Consider the following 22880-nt stretch of genomic DNA (forward strand, 5'->3'; position numbering starts at 1 on the left):
AGCAAAGTGTAGAGATAAAATAGTGCCTACAAAGCCTCAAGTCACACACACATAAACCCACCCCTGCAACTACATGGAAAAGATCAAAGAAAATAACCTCATTAAAACCTTACTAGAAAAATCCCCTTGGGAAAAACTAGTGAAGGAAAAAGAGTACTATTTTCTAAGATCAAAGGGAATTCCATGAAGAGCAAATACAGGAAACCCACCCAAAACAAGAGCACCAAGACCAAATCAGGTGATCACACAGCTTATATATATATGTGTTTTAAAACCGCTTTGTTTGGATTGGTGGAGGAGATGAAGCGGAGGGAAGAAGAGATTATTTCATTGTTTGTTTTGTTTAAAATATGAAGTGATAAATTTATTTTGTTCTATCATAAAATACCCAAATAATAAAAAGAGATTTTTAATTTATTCTAGCCCGCTTCGTTGCGCTCTATCAACCTACTAGTTCTCTAATTCTTTTGTTTTTTAATAGTCCTCTAGTGATCACATTAAATTCGAGTTTTTTTATCCTACTTCCTCCCCATCATTATCTCTAATATTATATTGTTTGTGTTTAGATCCTAATATTATTGGATAATTTAAGTTTAAACAAAAGAGTGCGATTGATTCGGCATGAAAGGTACGGTTCTAATTTTGACAATAGAATTAGATAATATTAGGAATTTAATTTGAAATTAAATGGAAAATTAAGAGATTTAAGAGATAATTAGTTTGAATTAGAGGTTTTTATCAATTTCAATGTATATTAAATTTGGATTTTATAGAGACATAATTAATTGGGTTAATCATCATATTGGTCTCTGTCTTTGTCTCGCCGTCTGAAGTAAGTCCCTCCCCAGAAAATTTGCAAATCTGGGTCCTCTCATTTGCAATTTGTGTGGAGCAGGTTCTCGCCTGAGCCCGGAGCTCCGGCAAGTGATGATTTGGAACGCCTACCGGGTTTACTTATCTGACGTGGCAAGTAAAAAAAAATAGAATTTAAATACATATCAGTTTTATTAATGTATATAATTATCAAAATAAAACCCTAATTAACTAACTAATTCTAATCCTAACCCAAAAAATTCCCAATTCATGAAATTACCCCAAATTTTCAAATCATTCTTACGGTTCCTGACCCATCTACTTCTTCTCCTCTCCTTTCACCACAAATGGGGTTGGGTTGTAGACTTGCAGGTGAAGGTGTGGGTGGGTTTCTGGGTGGGGGTGTTTTGTGTTTCTTCCTCAGTGTGTGATGTTGCAGTGAGGTGATAAGGAAGAATAAGTAACTGGAAAAAGAAGGTCTCAAATGGTTGGTTCTAATTTGTGGATTTTGGGGGTTGATTATGATTTTTTATTTTGATTTGGGGGGGTTAGTTTCATATTAAGGAAATTTGTTGGCTTTTAATTTGGGTATTGAAAAAGGGGATGAAGATGATGGGATGAAGAAGATGAAGATGTTTGCCAGATGATGAAGGAGATGAAAATGTTGATTTTTGGGTTTAACCATGAAGATGATGAACAAGGAGATGTTGATTTGAGTTTTTCTGTGTTTAACTTCACTATATTTTTTTTAAACTAATTTTGTTAATTAGATTAGGGTTTGATAGTTAATTAGTTTTTTTAGTTAATTGGATTAATAAATCTGACTTTTATTTTATTTTTTATTTATTTCTAAAATCCATGTAACCATTTTCATCCTAGTCACCATGCATATTCATCACTTGCCGGAGCTCCGGGCTCTGACGAGGGCCTGCTCCACACAAATTGTAAACGAGATGACTCAGATTAACAAATTTTTCAAGGAAAGACTTACTTCTGACAATGAGACAAAGACAAAGACCAATATGATGATTAACCCTAATTAATTTGAGGAGTGCTACCATTTTGAGTTTTAACACTCTTACTAAGAGTCCCTTTTTATTGATTAAATTTAGGTTCCACCAAATTGAAATTGAGAATATATGGAGCTTTAGTGGATCCTAAATAAAATTTTAGCAAATTAAAGAGTGATAGTAAATTGAAATTGAGAATGGAGCTTTAGTGGATGGATCCTAAATAAAATTTTAACAAATTAAAGAGTGATAGTTAAAAAAGTGTGACAAAAAGAGTGTTGCAAGCTAGTGTTTCCCTTTTTAAAGGTAATTTTTTTTATCTTTAGCCTATTACTTATGGAACAAACAAATATATAGTTTTGTTTTACATTGGAGAAATAAATTGCCCCCGCCAGGAATCGATCCTAGACCCCCCTACCCAACTCATATGTCCCTCAGCTCCTACCACTTGTGCTATCTTACAGGGACAAACTCATATATAGTTTACGAAGCAACAATATTATTTTAAATTCTCATAAAATCTTGTTATTATAATGCTTAAATAAATTTATCGTCCTTTTTTATTTTTCATCCTTGAAAAATATTTTCAGTTTAACATCCTTGTAAAATTGCAGTTCTTGTCGTCACATTTTCCATTCAACCTAACTAGAATAAACACAATTAATGTAAGAGTATAAATAAATAAATAAATACAATTTATCCTAAAAGCCACTAAGCAAGAAACTGCATTTAAAAATATCAAAATGCCAAACTAGGCACTAGCTGGCTTTATAATATTAGCATGTACGAATGAAGAAGAACAAGTCATTAGTTCATATCCAGTGTGGTGAAATTGGATTACTGGTAAAAACCTTCAGCCCCCCACCGTTCAACAACTCCCCTTAAAACACAAAAAGTGAAATTTTTAAAATGAAAAAATTAAAGAAACCAACCCCGGCCCTGAACTAAAAAATTCACAAGAACTCATATATATGGCAGGCATATTGATAGCTATTTCCTAGGGCGAGTCTCCTCTGGCTTTGCAACTCCCACTTCTACTTTTGCTACATCCATAGCACTGGCCTCAGGCTTCTTCTTTGCATACAAGACACCATATCCCACAGCACCTGTAATAAGCAAACCTGCTAGAGCCATGGTTGTGAAGCTGAAAGGAAGTGATTTTGTCTGGTGAAGGGTTCCACCAGCAGGACCAGGACCATGACCTGGAGGTCTCTTTGACGCTTCTACCCCTGCTGCTTTCACTTGCTCTGGACTCAATTTGTGTGTGTCTGCCATTTTTCTCCACTGATCTTCGTCTCCACCACCCATGATGATGATAATGGAGCCTTAAAGAGACTGGTTTTTTATAACTTAATAGTTGCTTACACCACTTCAATTGCCTCAAAACATGCATGCAGAAAGAAAGAAAATGATGAAACTATAGTTCATGTTGTTGTTTAGCCACGTCTCACCATGCCTTGTATGTTTCCAACACGTAGTTGCTACGCGTTGTTGTAGCCGGAACGTGGAAACATGAAAACTACCTAGTTGGCAATCTTGATAGCCCTTTTTATATTCCAGTTTTTATCTACTTTCAATGGATACGCAACCAAGCAATGTTGTCAGACTCGCGAGTTAACTCGCTGACTCGGTAAACTCGCAAGTCTAAATAGGAAAAATGAGTCGACTCGCTGTCAGACTCGCGAGTTTGTAGGAGATGTTCATTTCATTTGTGATTGGTTTAAATATAATCATGGTATGTTTTTGTAGGGTACTAGGTAGTAACCCGTGCGATGCACGGTCACTGTTTTTTATGAATTAAAACATGTATTAGTTTATAATCTATAATATATTATGAAATATAATTAACATTTTATTAGATCAAATATACTAAAAATTTGATAATGTAATTGAATAAAATTTGGTAATATAATTGAATGAAAAATGATCATATAATTGAATAAAAATTGAAGTATTTATCTGAAAATTAAAAATCAACTTCTTAATAACATTTTGGCTTAATAGCTCTTTTGGTCCCTCACTTATCATGGTTTTGCACTTTTGGTCCCTAATAAAAAAATTAGCACATTTGGTCCTCCACATTGCTTATTTATTTGCAAAAATGATCCCTATTTAGACTAAAACTGCAAAAGTGTGTAAATGTGAGGGACTAATTTTGCTAATTTTTTTCTAAAGAGACCAAAAGAGCAAAATTGTGATAAGTGAGGGACCAAAACAGCTATTAAGCCTAACATTTTTATCTCCTTCATATTAAGTCAAAGTAAATTAAACTATTATTATAATTCTTGTTTTTAGTAAGAATATTCTAGCAACATTAATATGCAAGTCCTGTATCAAGTTTTGTAGCATTTTTTTAATTCTGAATCCTATACAAATTTAGGTATATATCTCTCAAGCTCTTCCTAGTGTCTTTGGGTCATGGCAGTTGTTAGTATTTTCCAAATCAATCCTTTCCTCTACCTTGAATTCTTCTGCCACACCTAACCTTTCCTCTTCATTTCTGGATTCCAGAGCAGCCTGCAAACATATATGGACAAAAGATTGTACTAAGTTAGATCCTTTTAATGCTAGCAGAGAGGATAGGAATCAGATTCGAAATAGAAGAGTTTCAAAATATTGAAAACTAAGATTAATTTTTTTCCATAAAGGTCCAAGGTAACCTCGTTATCTAGTCTAGTTTGGATTGGAGGATTGCTTGAATTTTTCATCAAAAGTAAAAATAATGAACAATGACAATTGCCTACAGAATAGGTGAGTATGAGATGAAAAACTCAGTTGTAGGGGAATAATCCGGGAGTTAGATTTTTAGAATCAAATTTTCCATACTCATACACTTTCTCTTTCATCATATTTTCACCACTTTTTCTTCATATTTTTTCTTCCTATCCCATCACCTCCTTCTCTCTCTCTCTCTCTCTCTCTCTCTCTTAAAATTCAAAGAACCCAGAAAATAATCCAATAAATGAGCAGAAAAATGAATGGGGAAACAACAAAACCAGACATTCGTTCCCCATATGGACCAAGCAATTGCAGTTGCATGCAAACAGATGACTATGAAAGTATACATAAACCTGAAATATTGAAGTGAATTTGTAATTTGCTCTTGGAAACAATTTTGATTTTAAAAATTAGTTGTTCATTGCAGCATATATACAGGAACAAACAAATAACAGGTTGGTGCAATTAGTCTACACCATTGCATGAAATGATCACAATAGCATAGGAATTTCCCCATACATATATCAGGCTTCCATTAGAATTAGAATTAGATGAATTTGCATATATTGAAGGAGTACATGAATATGCAGTTGATTATTAGTCCATTAATAACTGTGATTGATTATGTAGATAACATCAGATGATTCAATTTCACTGAAGCATTTTTATTAGATTTAAAACTTTCATAGCGCCATTTCACTTTGTTCTACTGTCCTAAATACTATTTAGCAGAATGGATCTCTTCAATTGACAGGTTCTTGTAAGGCATGATGGTTTCTGATCACCACCTAGATTTCCATTATCAAACACTATATTAAAGATTCACATACACAGACTGCTTTGTTATACATATGCAGTGGTAGAGACAAATGTAAAATACGCAGCAAAAACACAAAGAAATAACTCTCTTAGTGTCTCCTTCAAGCTTTTATACCAAATTTTTCTTAGTTATTAAACAAAATTGAACACCAAGAGCGAGAATCATATTAGTTCAAATTAAAGTTTTTTCTTTGATTCTTCAATCTTCAAGATATACACAGAGAAAACAATTAGTAAAAGTTGCAAAGCTTCTCAAATCTTAATCTTGAAAGTATAAACCCTTTTCAAATCATATCATGTTTCTGTTTCACATTCCTATAATATTAACTTATTTTTATAAAGAAGTCAGTTTAAATGATAATACAAGATCACAAGAACATGTCTTCACTCAAATAACACATAATCTGAAATGCCAGTCATGGGAACTTTCCTATCTATTATCATTTTGAATCTATATGAAATAAAATGACAATTAAATTAATTGAGAAACTGGTAATTACCTCCTCTGCTATGTCAGTCAAATTGGTTCTGTACTCCTTTAAAGTTGGCATGTTATTGCTACTGCTTCCGGGGCCAACAGTAGCGACAACACTGGAGACTCAATATAGTTGTGACTTAGAAACTCCAAGGAGTAAGCCCAACTAATTCATCAAGTGCAGATAAAATATTACATTTGAATACACATCACCTGAAAATTAAAGAGTAGAAATCAGAACACAAAAACCAGCCAAATTTCAAGATACTGGGTGCTTACCATTCAGAATCTATATGAAATAAAAAGATTTTCATTTTACACAGTAAAAAAAATTGTCATGCTCAAAGATTGAAATATACTGAAATAAATATAAAAAGTAACATCAACTTTACACAAGCTTAAGAATGGAGAACCAACTTCTGAATAAGTTCCTCAGAACTTCTGAACATCAGAGCTAGAATAGCTTGGGTCTTCAGAACCAACTTCTTACAGGTCTTCAGAACTTGAGTCTATCTGCTTCTGAATTGTTCAACTGGAACATCTAATCTTCAGAACTTCTGACTCTGGTTCTTCAGAGCCTCTTGAGAGCTTGTATCTTCAGAACTTCTGAGGGTTTTGCCACTGTTGAATACGAACATGGTAGGTTGAGAAACTCTCTTTTTAGTAACCCTTGATTCTTCTTCTTCTGAACGAATAGGCTTGGGTCAGATTCAGAACCTGTTTGTCACAACTTAAAAAGACAAACGTTAGGGTACCACAATTGTTCATCATCACAAACCTTAATTGTAATCATCAAAACATAGAGATGCAACTACTGATCAAACCTTGATCTTACAATCTCCCCCTTTTTGATGATGACAAAACAAGTATTTTGATGAACAATTTTTACACAATAAACTGAATACACAAGAGAGAAAAGATTAGAAGTTAAACTTATCCTTGTGTAACGGTTTGCATTAATCTTTCTGAATCTAGGACAGCACCTGATTCTGAGCTAGGGTCTCCCCCTGACTCCCCCTGAATCTATGACTTGATGAATTGGTGAAGAGTTTAGATTCTGAGTCTGGTTATGTGATCAGATTTTACGCTTGAATAGATGTATACTCATCAGAAGTGATGGTTCAGAACTTAGCGTATATCACATAATAGCATATAGTCTCGTCCAGATATAATTAGAATGAGGCGTCAAAATGTATTCCTTTTTGAGATGCTTGACAAAATCTATGTGCTATAAGTTTTTAATACTTATTCTCCTCTACTGGTTTTATATAGTATAAAAGTTTATCAAAAACCATTGTATGTGTACTCCCCCTTTTTGTCATAATCAAAAAGAGTGAAAAATCAACAATAACAATAACACGGAAAGCAAATAACAGACGTTATTATTAATGAACGGAGAAAGAGTACAAAGGCAAAAGAGGAATGAAGAGGACTAATCCTAAATACATAGGAAGGCTCTAGAGTCCTTCATGTAGAGAAGTTGAAGGTGCAGAGGACGTATGTCCTGATCAATTGAGGCTAACTGGGTAGCCAGGTCTTCCTTCAAAGCTTGATTCTCCTGGACAGCCTCTTGATCCGCGGCATGGTGATCTTCTTCATATTCCAGAAGCATGCAAATGCCCTGAAATTGATCTTCAACGTCCTTCCGACGAGCGATCAGACTGAGGAGATCATTCAGAACTTGTTGAAGGTTCTGAAGACAGTAAGTTTGATGAGGTGTGAGCCAACATTTCAGAAGATTCTCAATCTTCTCAATAGCTTGAGAGAACTGAGAAGAAGATAGATTTACGCTCCATGGAAAGACTTGGTCAAATACCATAGTCTTGAGGTCAGAAATTAACTCGACAGTGGTCATTTTTGAACAAGAAGATAAGGAATATTGAAGCGATTGATGGAGAGGTGAATTGCGGTGTGATGAAGAAAAAGGATTGCAGAGATTATAAGGAAGAAAAGTAACAGAAAAACATGCATAAAACTTAACAAAACATAAAGGCATGTGAGTTACTAAGAACGGTGCATTGAATCATAGATAAAGCAATTAACATAGTCAACATAAAATTAATGCACTTAAGACAAATACATGCATGCAAGAAAAATGAGAGGAAATTCAAGGTTTCGAAGAGGAGGGAAGATTCTCAAGCAGGAGTTTCATCATATTTTCCATTCTGCGAGAAGATTCCTGAATCTGCCTGCTCTGTTCTATCTGAACAATCCCTTGCTGCTCAACCATCTGAAATAGTCTCTGCTGATCAACTTGAATGCGGTCAATTCTGGCAGCAAGAGTAGCAACTTCTGGAGCAGGAGCTGAGGGAGGAGCTTCTGGAGCTTGAGTATGAGTAGCAACTTCAGATTCTGAAAACATTGCAGTATCAACTTGAATTTGTTCTTGCTGCTCAACTTCATTAACAACATCTTCCAGAATCACTATCCCTTCAGAACTTTCTTCTGCGGCCTCTTCTGATATTATCTCAGCATCATCTAAAGTACATTCAGAGATGACAGAATCTCTTGTAGCCACAGCTCTTCTCAAAGGTTCACAGACCTTATGCAGCACTCTCTGCCTTTGCTCATATGCTCTTTTAGATGCATTATGAATTCTAATGCGCTTTTCACTGTCCAGCTACTTCTGAAAGTCATAACCTCTGTTCTCTGACCATCTTCCAAATGCAGACCATAGACTATCCACAAAGGAGGCATCAAGCTGATTATCAGTTACCTGATATAACCATTGAAGTCTTCGGGTTGCCTCTTCAGAGAATTCCTGAATAAGCTGAATAAGATTCTGAGGTCTGAGGGAGGTTGCCAGAGTTAAGTCAGGCTGAGAAGTTTTGGCAGTATTTGAGCTTGAGGCATTTGAGCAATCAGGTCTGAGTTGTTCTGAGTGAGTGGAAGCAATCTCATGATCCTTCACTATCCTTGAGTGATCTGATTCAGCCATGTGCTCAGCTTCTGAGATAGTGTCTGGCCTTTGCCTTGAGGTGACAGCCTTCTCAGGTGAAGTGAAACTCAGATCCTGTGAGTTGACTGTTGAGTAGTTGGACAAGGACACATAAGAAGTCTCAGCAGCATCTGGAATCTGATCTTCAAAATTGGAAGCAATTTGCTGAAGAGGCTTCACATTGAAGGGCGGTACAAGGATCTGAACATCATCATCATCCTCTTTTTCTTCCTCAGCATGGATCTCACCAGTCTGGGTTATGAGGAGGGTGTGTGAAGTGGATGCAGGTTTGGGAGAGAACTGTTGAACTAAGGTTCTCAGAGTGGCCTCATGTTGAACAATACCTTGAATGAAGGAATTGAAAGGAGGTATTGGTTCAGTTGGGATGGATGTGGAAGAGGTGTAAATTGGAGTTGAAGGGATGGCTGTGGTAGCTGTTTGGATGGGAGATTTGGGAGCTTGAGGTTCAGCCTGTGTTTGAGGTTGTGTTTCAGGTTGAATAGGTTCTGTTTGGGTTGAGGTAGGCAGAGAGGTAGATATAGGCATAGGTTGCTCAGGTATAACTACTAAAGCAGAATCAGAGTTAATGCTTTCAGTAATTACCTTACTGGGGCTTCTGATGGGTGAGGTTCTGGTGAGACTTGCAGCCCTTGCTGGATCAGAAGTCCGTTTAGATCTTCTTTCCCTCTGTACTTCTGAAGTTGGTTCAGATGCTTGTTCTGCTGCTCTTTCCTTCTGCTGAAGTGGTCCCCTCAGAGGAAGCTTCCTTCTCTTCACTAGGGGAATAGCATCAGAATCAGTGGATTCTTCAGCATCTGAAGCTTCCCTTATACCTTGAATCACATTCTGGATGATCTCATGGTCATCCTGCTCATCTTCCTCTTCCTCAAGAATAATTTTGCGGTCTCTTAGCCAGAGGCATGTCTTCATCTTCAGTCTCCTCACTTGAGGAGCCTTTCCATGTGTCTTCTGAGCTTTCAGAATCAGACATTTGTTGTTGTTGAGCTGAGGTTCTCTTCAGAGGCCTTTCAGGAGATGGTTCCCTGATGATCACAGTTTTGGAAGCAGCCTTCTTCTTTGCAGGTTCCTCTATCAGAATCCGTTTGCCCTTAGGATCTGAGGGCTTGCTGCTTGTTGCTCTCCTAGATTTCCTGGTAGCCAGCTTAGGAGGACTTTCAGGAAGAGTGTTAACAAATTCTGTAAGGGTGATTGGATCACCTTGTCTTCTGAGCATCCTGACATATTCCAGAATGCATGCTGGATTGTCCTTCTTGGACCAAATAGGAAAGTCATCAATGGGATAATCCCTCTGACGGACTTCATCAGAAGTGTCTTCTTTGGGAGCAACTTGAATTTTCTCAATGATCTGCATCTTCTTCAACTTTATGCCATTGAGAGCATCACCAATTATCATGGCCAGATCTTCGTGGAGTCCAAGATCTGATAGAGTCTTGACAAGCTTGTTTTGGACGAAGATGTCTGACAGCAGCCTTCCATACGGAATGTAGTAGATGAACCTCTTGTTCTCAGAACCAGTTGTGGTCCTTGATTTCTCAACACACTCCTTCAGGTAATTGAAGAGTAGGAATGACAGACATATAAGCTCACCAGTTGAAATGTAGTACATGATTACCTTCTGAGTTGCATTCAGGTAATCAGTTCCTCCAGTTATGGGGTGAATGCTGTACATGAAGATCTTCTGCCAAATCTTCATCTCAGACTTCAAGTCCTTAATGCTGTACTTGGTTTTCTGGTAAGACCAGTTATCATAGAGCGCCTTGTTGACCACGGTCCTCATCCCAGCAACATTTGCTTCAACATTCTTGATCCTTTTTCCCTGCTGAAACTCCATACCCAGCAGTTTTGCTATAGATTCTTCAGAGATCACAATTTTCTTGTCCAGTACATGGGAGACGACGTAGTAGTCGTTGCAGACTGCGTTCTTCCAGAACTCGACAACCAACTTGTAATAGATTGGACCACAGAGCCTGTTGAAGTACCCAGACCATCCTTGCAAATTGACTTGGTCCCTAATATCAAACCCATGTTGAGCAAGATTATCAAAATCAACTCTTGCTTCGCAGCACACATTCAGTTCTTCTACTTTCTTTGCACAGGTGACTACATTTGGTGCATTCAGAATCTTCTGTGCTTCCTCGAATCTTTGCTTCTCTTGATCTTTGGCAGTTTGTGTGGTAGAAGCAGAAACATTCGCCTTAGGTTTCCTCGATTTGCCCATGATTCTTAGAGATGGAGGTTTAGGGTTTAGAGAGAAGAGGAAATGTTGGAGGAAGGAATATGAATGAATGCAATGCACACGGATAGTTTCAAAACCGTAAGTGTAAGTGAGTGGGAGATCGTGTGTGACAGTGCATATCGTGGGTTTAATGGTAACCGTTGACAGTTTTAAGAAATTAAAGGCAAAATCAACGGTTATAAAATAGATAGTCTGAAAATAGCATAGTAGAGGAGAGTAGGCATCATCATTATAGCAGATATACCACGCGACTCAAGGAACTATGTCACAAATGAAGTGACACGTGTATTGTTGTCTACCACAGAAGTTTAACCAGTGGGTTAAGTGCTTCTGATCGAGTAACTTCTGAAAAGGGTAACATCCGATGACTTCAGAGGTACCATGGTCAGAAGTTCTGAAGAAAACCTTACTCTGGACAAAAATCCATGTTCAGGTTTTCAAGAATAAATAAAAACCTATCTTCTGCTAACAAGATGAAGATAACAAGATACCAAATCCAATGAGAGAAGTTTGAAGAAAAATGTTCAACAAACTTAGTGCCAAATGGCCTTTCCCTTCAACAAGTTAGACGTACCTATTTTTTTATTAAATGAAGTTGCTTCTTTAAGTTAACAACGAAACCAATGAATACATAATAAGTTCATCTTTAACATTTTACATATAATAAATTAAATAATCAGATACTTACATGTACAAATACCAAAATCCTATAAAAGAAGAAAACTACCCCACCTAATACCCCCTTGAAAATAGACTTAACAAAACATGCCTCATTAAAACCTTTCTAGGATAAAACCCCCTTGGGAAAACCTAGCAAGGAAAAAGAGTACCTATTTTGAAAAGTCAAGAGGAATTTTCAAGGGTGTTTACAAAGAAAACTAATACTCAACCCAAACCCAATTGGTAAGCCTTCCAAAATCAAGACCAAACCTTCCACCAAATTCTTAATACAAAATCTGTACCTCCAGGAAATAACCAGCAGAGGTAGACTTGTGAAAAAGGAACCAGGAAGCAAAAGCCATTCTAATGGGAGTCACGAGTTTGCATCAATCAAAAAAACCAATATCCTCCACCAAAAGAGAGTGTTGCAACACCATCACTTAGAGTACAAAAAACGGCCATCCATACTTCATTTTAGTTGAACAAATCTGTTATTTAACTGAGCAATACAAGAGCACGGCTACAAGATCCATTCAAGCAATGTACACCTAAAATCACTTACCATTTATGAGAATCCATGCCTTCCATTAAATGGTACATAGGAGACCTTCCCCATCTGGAGATTCATTTGAAAATAAAATAACTACCATAAATATTGAGTTAACATAAATCATAAAATTACTATTTATCATAGTATTTGCTTAAAAATTGTCACTATCTAAACCTACCTTATACTAAATTTAAATAAGGGGACCAACATATATAATTAGCAATTGACTCATCTTCATACCTCAGCTTAAATTTTTGAATACTTCTTTGTAAACAACATTTTTTGTGTGCTCCAAAGGCGGAACCTCTGTCTGGTCAACATAAATTTTCAATCCATCCCTTGATTTCACACGCGACAACGCAACATATAGTTGACCATGGGAAAAAACAGGTCTCGGTAAAAAAACCCCCACTCGAGACAACGTCTGCCCTTGACTCTTATTAATTGTCATTGCAAAACAAACACACACCAGAAATTGCCTACGTTGAACTTTAACATGTAGACCATTATCAGAAGGAACAATAGTCATGCGTGGGATGTATGTTTTTGTGCCAGCTTTATTTCCATTTAGCACTTTCCCATAAATCAAATTTGGTCTAAGATCCAACACAATAAGCCGAGTTCCATTGCATAACCCAGCTGAAACATCAATATTTCTCATTAACATAATGGGCGTTCCAATTTTCAAACACAACCTATGATCAGGAAGTCCAGATCCCTTAATGCCGTTCAAAAACTCAATGGTTATCCAATTTGCATCAATGGCTACATCTTCATCAACTTTGACTACACTGTCTGAACTTAAATACACTTTTTCTTTGCCAGGTACTATTGAAAGCACAAACTGGTTCACACTATCAACAATATCCAAAGTGGGAGCAAGAATAGCTTTATCAATAAAATATTCCTCATCAAAAAATTTCCTTTGAATATCAGGGTAGGTGGAATAAACTATACTTGACACAGCATCATCTTTAAAGGGAACCATCAAGTCATGTGGAATATCTAAATCACATTCACCATCATTGTAATCACCCAAATTACCATCACCAATATCAAGTATCCACTTGCTAAATTCAACCAATTTTTCACAATCATGTAAAGAATCATTCCCATGCAAACGCATATTCTCAGTAAATTTTAAGACTTTGCAAAATTTCCATAGTCTTGATGAGTTAATAGTAGCCATTACAATTTCTTCCCTACTTGCTTTCGGGATAATAGGAAGAGTTTGTCTAAAATCTCCCCCTAAAACCACAACTTTTCCACCAAAGGGCTTTCCCCCACCATAAACATCCCCAACTTCCATTATATCACGCAAGGTTCTATCAACAGCCTCAAATGCCCACCTATTAACCATAGGTGCCTCATCCCATATAATTAAACTTGTATGTTTAAGCAACTCTGCCTTGTTACTACCCAGCCTAATATTACAACATGAATCCTCATTTAACACAAGTGGGATACTAAATAACGAATGTGCAGTCCTCCCACCAGGTAACAAAAGAGATGCTATACCACTGGATGCAACATTCAACACAATCTTCCGCTCAGATCTTAATCTATAACTTAGAGTTTTCCAAAGAAAAGTTTTTCCTGTACCACCTGAACCATAGACAAAATAAAATCCTCCATCTGATTTATTAACTGCATCAATAACCTCATCATACACTTTCCTTTGACCATTATTCAACTTCATCAAATGGTCATTATGTTTAACTGACATATCATCAATGTCAAATCTTAACTCGTTAAACAACATGACATTCTCAAACTGAGGGACTTCTTCTGAAATAGGATACGGAATGCCAGGAAAATCCTTTAGTGTTTTCCCATTATTAACTAACATTTTTTCAAGCTCAACCAAACAAAGCGTCTTCAAAGTCTGATCATCCAAACGCAAAGCTAGATAAAATAAAACAATTTATATAAAGTCAAAATAACAATTACTTTAACAACCACAAAAAAATGACATGTAGAAAACATAAATATATACATGTATATAAACAAATACATAAATAAATAAAAAATACCTGGATTGCAAAGTAATTTCCTTCGCTTATAAAGAATTCCATCGGCTAACAACCTCCAAGTTTCCTCAAAAACTTTTCCTGGTGTGACAATTGAATTAGATAATAGCAACACCATAAACAACTTTCTAACAGACATACCACCTGACAATTCAGCACAATCAATTAATCCATCAATAAATTCTTTATCATCCTCTAATAATCCCAAGGCAGAACATGCTTCCTGAAAGCTCACTCGAACAACACCATCAACAGTTCTCAAATCGGCATAACTTGTGCATCCACATTGTAGATTTAACAATAAACGCAAATAATATACCTCCCCACACCCCAAAGGTATAAAATTCATTCTTCCAATGGAAAACCCTCTTTTGCGTGGTCGCCACTCTTTATCTTTAGGATGCCAAACAAATAACTGCGGATACTCAGCATATGTCAAATGCCTACCATGTTCATATATCATATTAGCAACCATCCACCCAGTAAACATTGTTTCAGACATCTGACCTCTTTGAACGACCCTATCAATTGGTTCTTCATTACCATATAATACAACTTGTTTGTTGGGCATATGAAAAGGTAATCGCTGAACGGGAAGCCAATGATCATGAATACGAAATGAAAATGATCTCCAAGCAGCTTCACAAGCAGACAAATAACGACAATCATAATATTGTTGGATCTCATCAACCTCCGGCACATTTTGTCCTTCATTACATTCATTTTTCATTGAAACTGTAACCCGATCAACTCCTTTGTTGATATACTTAAATAAGTATTTGATGCAATTCGATTTGTTACAATATTCAATGTTAATGTGGGCTTGGTACTTCATTAACAATTTTGCATTATAAGGAACAACATACCCATTATCTAATTGAACATCACGTCTTTCAACAAAAACACCAGTGTTCCTCCTTCGATATGTCGGATAACCATCAATGTCAAATGAGGTCTTATCCACATATTTCTTAGGAAAAAATTTGGAACACCGACCATTTACCATGCACGGAGAATTTTTTCTACTACTACCACATGGACCATGGACCATGAACATAGAAACAACTTCAAATAGTTTCGGGCTAGCAACTGGATCAGGTAACTCTGCACATATAACTGAATCAAATTTCTCTGGTGTTGTTAGCTTTGAACCAGGCGCTAACCAAATAAGTATATGGGCATGTGGAAGTCCCCTCTTTTGAAACTCAATGGTATACATTCCTATAAATAAATTAATCACCCATATAATATTTTTCAATGTCTACATATACATATATATATATATATTATATTCAATTGAAATATTACTAACCAGCTGAGACTTTCCCAAAATATTGACCTTTCCTCAAATCACGCATTAACTGCTTCACTTTAATATGAAAAACCCGACACGAGATATCAGGGCGATCATAGGCATTCAAGCCTTTTTCAGAAACACACCTTTGAATTTCAAGCCACTCTGGGTTGCAAGTAACAGTTATAAAAAGATCTGGATATCCAACATGTTTGCAAATTGTCATTGCATCTTGACAATTGTTAAACATATATCTTCTTCCACCAGTAAATGATGAAGGTAGAACTATCCTTGTTCCAACTGATGCTGAATCGACATCACCTTTCTCCATAGCCTCCTCCAATCCAGATAAGAAGTCCCGACGTATTATCTTTTGATTACCCTTGATATATGACAATCTTTGAGCCTCAATCATCGAATAACAATCCACAAGAAATTGTTGGAATAATCTTCTACTACGCAAAATAACTGAATCCTCTCTCATTCTTTCATGAATTCTAAAAGAAATAAATTCTCTCAAAGATACTCATACTCTCTTTTTAAAAACACGACCATCTCCATCTTGGCGAAACAAAATATCTTCTTTATATCCATCTTCTCCATTAGGAAAAAGCAAAGGATATTGCAACGGTAAAAATGAAGTGTGTGTCTCATGAATTCTTCTAAGAGTACCATCCATTGAACTAACAACTATGTCTCGACCACAATCAGTAGAATCAAAATCACCAACAATTAAACCAGCTACCTCATCCACAGAAGGTAAATTGTACACTCTTGGGTCTTTGGGTCTAGCCCTAAACAATCTTAGAGAAATCCTTAACAATGGGTTGATAGAAATGAAATCACTTACCTTTCGAAATGATTTCACCAAGACATTACACTCATCAACCATTGCCAAAAGATCTTCAATTAAGGATTTGTTTAGCTTACAACTTCCATCCGAATTCCTAAACAATAAAACAAAAATATTAATAACATTAAAACATAATATACAACATTCATAAGAAAAAATAGCATTTACGTACCTAAAGTGTGAACTTCGATTTTGGATCTCATTCTGAGTATCATAAACATAAAGTTGGGAAAATTTAGGAGTCTCTCCCACATTTGGAAGCAAGCTACCAATACGATGATAATTTTGCCCACTAATAACAAATTGTGGTGGACCGCCTCCATCATTTAGACCACTTTCAATTTTTCCACCAAATGAAGTAAAAGCAAAAGCACTATTATAACTTCTTATATTTGCCAAGAATTCCCGACTACGAACATCATTTCCCATTATCAAATCCCATAATAAAGTCGGTGGCTTCCTGAAGAAAGGAACTAACACTTTTCCGTTTAGACAACACAGAGAAAAAATTGTGGGAATATTATTCTTTTTCTTTCTAACTCCTTCAGCATACCAATGCAAAGCCCCACAATACTGACACTCATACTTCATGTCTCCAATATCAGAATATTCTGCATTTAAATTCAATAACACTTACATGGAAAATTTTTCACAATCAACCTTTAATTACAAATTTATATCATAAAACAATAATTTACCCTCAAACTCATCTAAATTTTTACTGCAAGGCATATCATCTCGTTCACCATCTTCACTATCTTCACTTTCATCACTTGATGAACAACCACTAAATGTTTGAACTTCATCTACAAATAGTTGCAATTTATTATTATTTCATAAATAGGAAAAATAGAACAAAAAATATAATAAACATTATTCAAAACCTCCATTAAAAAAAAAGCAATTCTACTCTATTGATCAAAAAGTTAAGCGATATGCATAAAAATATTTACTTAAAAAAATAATTGATTTTATTTTAAGTGAATTTTTTGAATAAAATAATTTTTTATTTAAGTTTGTCAATAAGTTTTTTTTACAAAAGATGCAATTTAAAACCATTTGGAGATAAATATTTCAAATATAAATTAGGAGCAATATGGACCATTTAAATTTTTAAGAGTGTGTTTCATTATGTTCCACCATTTTCTAAAGAACAAAAATGTGATATTCCAAGAGCATTTAATTTTCTTCTCTTCTGCTCCATCATAAAAACATAACAATCACAGAACTGAACTCAAATGTGACATTCCATTCACAAATGTCTACCAAACAATACTTTAAATTAAAAATCAAAATCATGGTTGGAAAATGGAAATGAATTGTCCTAGACACCAAAAATTGGCCATAAAATTATTTAAATTATATACCCTGGCAGCTTATCATCTCTACTAATCCAATTATCCACACCAACATCACTCGCGCCATCTTCTTGTACTGGACTTTAAAAAGTATACCTTATATTAATTTCTTCAACTTCAGATTCATATCATATCATATGACACCTAAATAACCTCCATTGTAATATTTTATAATCCACAAAATCATCCCCTTGGATTTAAACTACTAACTCAAAAACAGTCATCTTTATAATCCCACTTTTGATAATTCGTTCATTTGACAGTTAATATTACTTATCTTAAAAATTTCTAAAATCAAGTTATACATTTTTCACTCACTCAAAATTTCACATTATAAACTATTAGAAAAAAATACCAGCATTAGTCGACACCGATGACGAGGAAATATCCATAGCATCATAAAGAGTGTCATTAGCCAAACTTGAGGTAACCCTTGAGCACACTACCAAAAGATAAAAACTAAGGTAAAAAAAACCTTCACAACAAAATAATCACTACTAATTAACATGCTAAGTTAATTAACTCAACTGAATTTCTCTTGGCGCATATATCTTTGGCCTCTCGGAAAACATTTCTTTTTGTTACCCCTTGTTCTTTCTTCAAATAATGAGGGCACCGATCCCTGTCCAATACCTTACCCAAAAAAAAAAAAGGATTAATAAGCTCAGCTCTTCTTCATATATTCATATCAAACACTTTTAATCATAATTCTTTCACACAATATATATAGAAGGAACACATATTTACCTGTTGATTTGCTACTGGACGACATTACTCTTTTATATTTTCTAGGAACACCAGCCATGACAAAGCACCACAAATCTGCCCACACTAATTACCTAAAAATTTAACAAACATGATACTAATTAAATGAATATGCCAGAAAAAAAACCAATTGTTCCTCACTGGTTATACTTCAAATCTTACCTATTCTCTTGGACAACAAATCTAAGGTAAGAGCTTAGAAAATAAGGGCAATAAACAAAACACAATGATCACCTAGCTTACATGCTCTTCACAAATGAAATTTTACAACCTACTTGCACTATATTTATACTGAAAATGTGTTTTTTTTGCCTCCACGGGTGTTAAAGGTATTACCTCTATAGCAAACTAAATCCAATATACTTAGAGTCACTTTTTCATGAAAATGATTCTTCCCAAAAAAGTAACCAATTCATTACAAAAGTCAATACTTCTCTAGTACACAATTTTTTAAAATTTTAATGCGTTACACTTTTTACATGATAAAACAACTCTTCATCCTTATATTTTGTCATCGTACCAATATAGCTTCTAGAACAAACATAAGCTAAAAAAACTTTTCCACGAATGACAAAAATTTACTAATAAATGTTAACTTTTTACAATGCTATGTGAACTGGGAAACAAAGACAAACCAGTCAGAACCAGATCAGCCTTCAGACCCTCTGAAGAGACCTTGCTTAGTCTGAAAGGATTGGTGTCCTTAATTGAACCCAAGTCCATAGATGAAGCCCTTCAGGACAAGGAATGGATTCTGGCCATGGAAGAAGAATTGAATCAATTCTCCAAGAACGATGTTTGGAGCTTAGTGAAGAAGCCTGAGAGTGTCCATGTAATTGGAACAAAATGGGTGTTCAGAAACAAGTTGAATGAGAAAGGAGATGTAGTCAGAAACAAGGCGAGGCTAGTTGCTCAAGGCTACAGTCAGCAGGAAGGAATAGACTACACAAAAACATTTGCTCCAGTAGCAAGACTAGAAGCAATCAGACTGTTGATCTCTTTCTCAGTAAATCATAACATAGTTCTTCATCAGATGGATGTGAAAAGTGCCTTCCTAAATGGTTATATTTCAGAGGAAGTTTATGTTCATCAACCCCCAGGTTTTGAAGATGAGAAGAAGCCAGACCATGTGTTCAAATTGAAGAAATCACTCTATGGTCTGAAGCAAGCTCCCAGAGCATGGTATGAGAGACTCAGCTCATTCCTTCTGGAAAATGAGTTTGTAAGGGGTAAAGTAGATACAACTCTCTTTTGCAAAACTTATAAAGATGATATCTTAATTGTGCAAATCTATGTTGATGATATTATATTTGGCTCTGCTAATCAATCTCTATGCAAAGAATTTTCTGAGATGATGCAGACTGAATTTGAGATGAGTATGATGGGAGAATTAAAGTACTTTCTGGGAATACAAGTAGATCAAACACCAGAAGGAACATATATCCATCAGAGCAAGTACACTAAAGAACTTCTGAAGAAGTTCAACATGCTGGAATCTACAGTGGCCAAGACTCCAATGCATCCAACATGCATTCTGGAGAAAGAAGATGAAAGTGGTAAAGTATGTCAGAAGCTCTATCGTGGCATGATAGGTTCTCTTCTATACTTGACTGCATCTAGGCCAGATATATTATTTAGTGTTCATTTATGTGCTCGTTTCCAATCAGACCCAAGGGAAACCCACTTAACTGCTGTTAAGAGGATCCTAAGGTATCTGAAAGGCACCACTAACCTTGGCTTGATGTATAAGAAAACATCAGAGTATAAGCTTTCAGGTTATTGTGATGCTGATTATGCTGGAGATAGAACAGAGAGAAAAAGTACTTCTGGAAATTGCCAATTTCTAGGAAGTAATATAGTCTCATGGGCAAGCAAGAGGCAATCAACCATTACACTATCCACTGCAGAGGCAGAATATATCTCAGCAGCAATATACAGCACTCAGATGCTCTGGATGAAACATCAGCTGGAGGATTATCAGATCCTTGAAAGCAATATCCCAATCTATTCTGATAACACTGCTGCAATCTCATTGAGTAAGAATCCTATCCTGCATTCAAGGGAAAAGCACATTGAGGTAAAGTATCACTTTATTAGAGATTATGTACAAAAGGGCGTACTTCTTCTGAAGTTTGTTGATACTGACCATCAATGGGCAGATGTCTTTACAAAGCTCTTAGCAGAGGATAGATTTAATTTTATTCTGAAAAATCTGAACATGGACTTTTGTCCAGAGTGAAGATGGATCAGAACCTCTGACTATGATACTTCTTGATCAGAAGATGTCTAGTCCAGAAGGTAACTCAATCAGAGTGTGTGTACCCATTGGTATTGACTCTGAGTCTGAGACAATAACACGTGTGTCAGTATCTCTGATGCATAGTTCCTTGTGCCCGTGTGACAGTCTGTCATGATGCGTGTAGATGTGCTTCTCTCCTGTGTGTGATACGTGTATTTACTGTTACTATCATGTCTTTAATTTTTAACCGTTGATCTTAAAATGCTTTTTGAATCAAATACGGTTACTTAATAAAACCCACTATACACACACGATCTCCTACACTTTCGGTTTTTACTCTCTCTCTCTTGTATTTTCAAAACCGCTTACCCTCGATTTCTCTCTCGCTCTCTATTCATCTTCAACCTTCATCTTTTACCCAAAACCTTCAACCTCTTCAACAATGGTGAGACAAACCAGAAGAGCTACTGCAGAAGCAACCCAGATCCCTCATATGGTAGTTGGTTAAGCTACAGGCCAATTGGGCCCTGAAGCTCCTGTTCAAGATCAAGCTCAAGAGCAGACTATTCCGATTGCAGAACAGGGTTGTGTCGTTCACTGCGTATACGCTCCTGAGGAACTTCAAGTACTGGCAGAATGGAGATTTGACCTCGACAATCTTGCTACAAATGGGTATGATCTTCGTCCTGAAGTTCAAGCTCAAGGCTGGGAAAACTACTTCAACAGGCTTCGAGGACCGGTGTATGACAAATTGATTAAAGAATTCTGGAAGCACGCCGACTGCGATGATACTCAGGTGGTATCTCACATTCTTGGAAGGAAGATCATCATTACTGAGAAGTCCTTCGTGAATCTGCTGGGTCCAGAAACTGCTCGTGGGTATCGATTCCAATTCACTGAATCGAAGCTGAAACCCCAAACAAAGGATAAGACCAACAAGGCCCTGTACACCAACTACAAACCGGGCAAGACTAATTACAAAGTGATGGATTTTCATCCCAAGCTCAGAATCTGGCACAAGATTCTGCTGAACTGCATCAACCAGAGGCCAAAAGGCAGTTCCCCAGACTACATCAATTTCTGCCAGAAGGCAATGCTGGTCTTCATCCAAGACAAGAGGAAACTATGCCTCCCTTTCTTCTTGTTCTCTTACCTGAAGGAATGTATCCGGAAGTCAAGGACTACTGCCTCCATCAAGTCCGCAATCAAGTATATCCCTTTTGGGAGAATGCTGTCTGATATCTTCATTGAGAGCGGCCTCATTCAAGATCTAGTCGATGCTGGATGCACAGAGGATCTGACCACTATTGTCAGTGATGTCTTCACTGCAAATTCTCTGAAGAAGATGGGTCTTGTCCAAAAGAAGATTGCTCCTGCCCATGAAGACACATCTTCTAAAATCAGAAGAAGAAGAGTCCCTCTGAATGACTTTCCCCTGTGGACCCAGGCAGACAACCCTGAAGCTATCAGGTGTTTCGTTGAGGATCTGAGGAGTCAAGGCTTTGAGATTGATGTTGATGAATTCTTCAGAATGCTGCCTCCTGCACCGGAGTTTGATCCTCCTCTCACGAAGAAGGTTCAGAAGAAGATGATCTTAGAAGAATCCTCTGAGGAATCAGATGTCCCTCTGAACAAAGGGAAGAAGGCTGGTCAATCCAAGAGAAAACATGATGAAACCAGCAAGCCTGATGATGGTGACGATGGTGATAATCACGATGGTCCTCCTTCTCCCAAGAAGCAGAAGAAGCAGGTCAGAATAGTGGTGAAGCCTACCCGGGTGGAACCAGCTGCTGAAGTGATCAGAAGGGTTGAAACTCCTGCCAGAGTGACTAGATCATCAGCACAATCAAGTAAGTCTGCAGTTGCTTCTGATGATGATTTGAATTTATTTGATGCACTCCCCATCTCTGCCTTGCTCAAACAATCTTCAAATCCACTCACTCCCATTCCTGAGTCCCAACCAGCTGCACAAACCACCTCTCCACCACATTCCCCAAGGTCTTCATTTTTCCAACCTTCTCCAAATGAAGCACCTCTCTGGAATATGCTTCAGAACCAACCCACCGGACCCTCTGATCCAACCTCACCCATCACCATCCAG

The 22880-nt window shown here is 36.5% G+C and overlaps 2 protein-coding genes across 2 annotated transcripts; both read right to left on the bottom strand.

Moving 5' to 3' along the window:
* Positions 1–2632: 2632 nt before the first annotated feature.
* On the bottom strand, positions 2633–3131 carry LOC130741177 (uncharacterized). The gene has a single exon (XM_057593995.1). The coding sequence runs from the start codon at positions 3129–3131 to the stop codon at positions 2814–2816; it is 318 nt and encodes a 105-aa protein (XP_057449978.1). The 3' UTR covers positions 2633–2813.
* Positions 3132–11759: 8628 nt separating this feature from the next.
* On the bottom strand, positions 11760–15979 carry LOC130741184 (ATP-dependent DNA helicase RRM3-like). Its single transcript, XM_057594006.1, has 4 exons — positions 15583–15979; positions 14274–15491; positions 12481–14145; positions 11760–12306 (listed from the first exon to the last, which is right to left on the bottom strand). The coding sequence occupies exons 1-3, from the start codon at positions 15977–15979 to the stop codon at positions 12482–12484; spliced, it is 3279 nt and encodes a 1092-aa protein (XP_057449989.1). The 3' UTR covers positions 11760–12306; position 12481.
* Positions 15980–22880: the final 6901 nt, after the last annotated feature.

This window comes from Lotus japonicus, chromosome 1, assembly GCF_012489685.1.
Source record: "Lotus japonicus ecotype B-129 chromosome 1, LjGifu_v1.2".
Lineage (NCBI taxonomy): Eukaryota > Viridiplantae > Streptophyta > Magnoliopsida > Fabales > Fabaceae > Lotus > Lotus japonicus.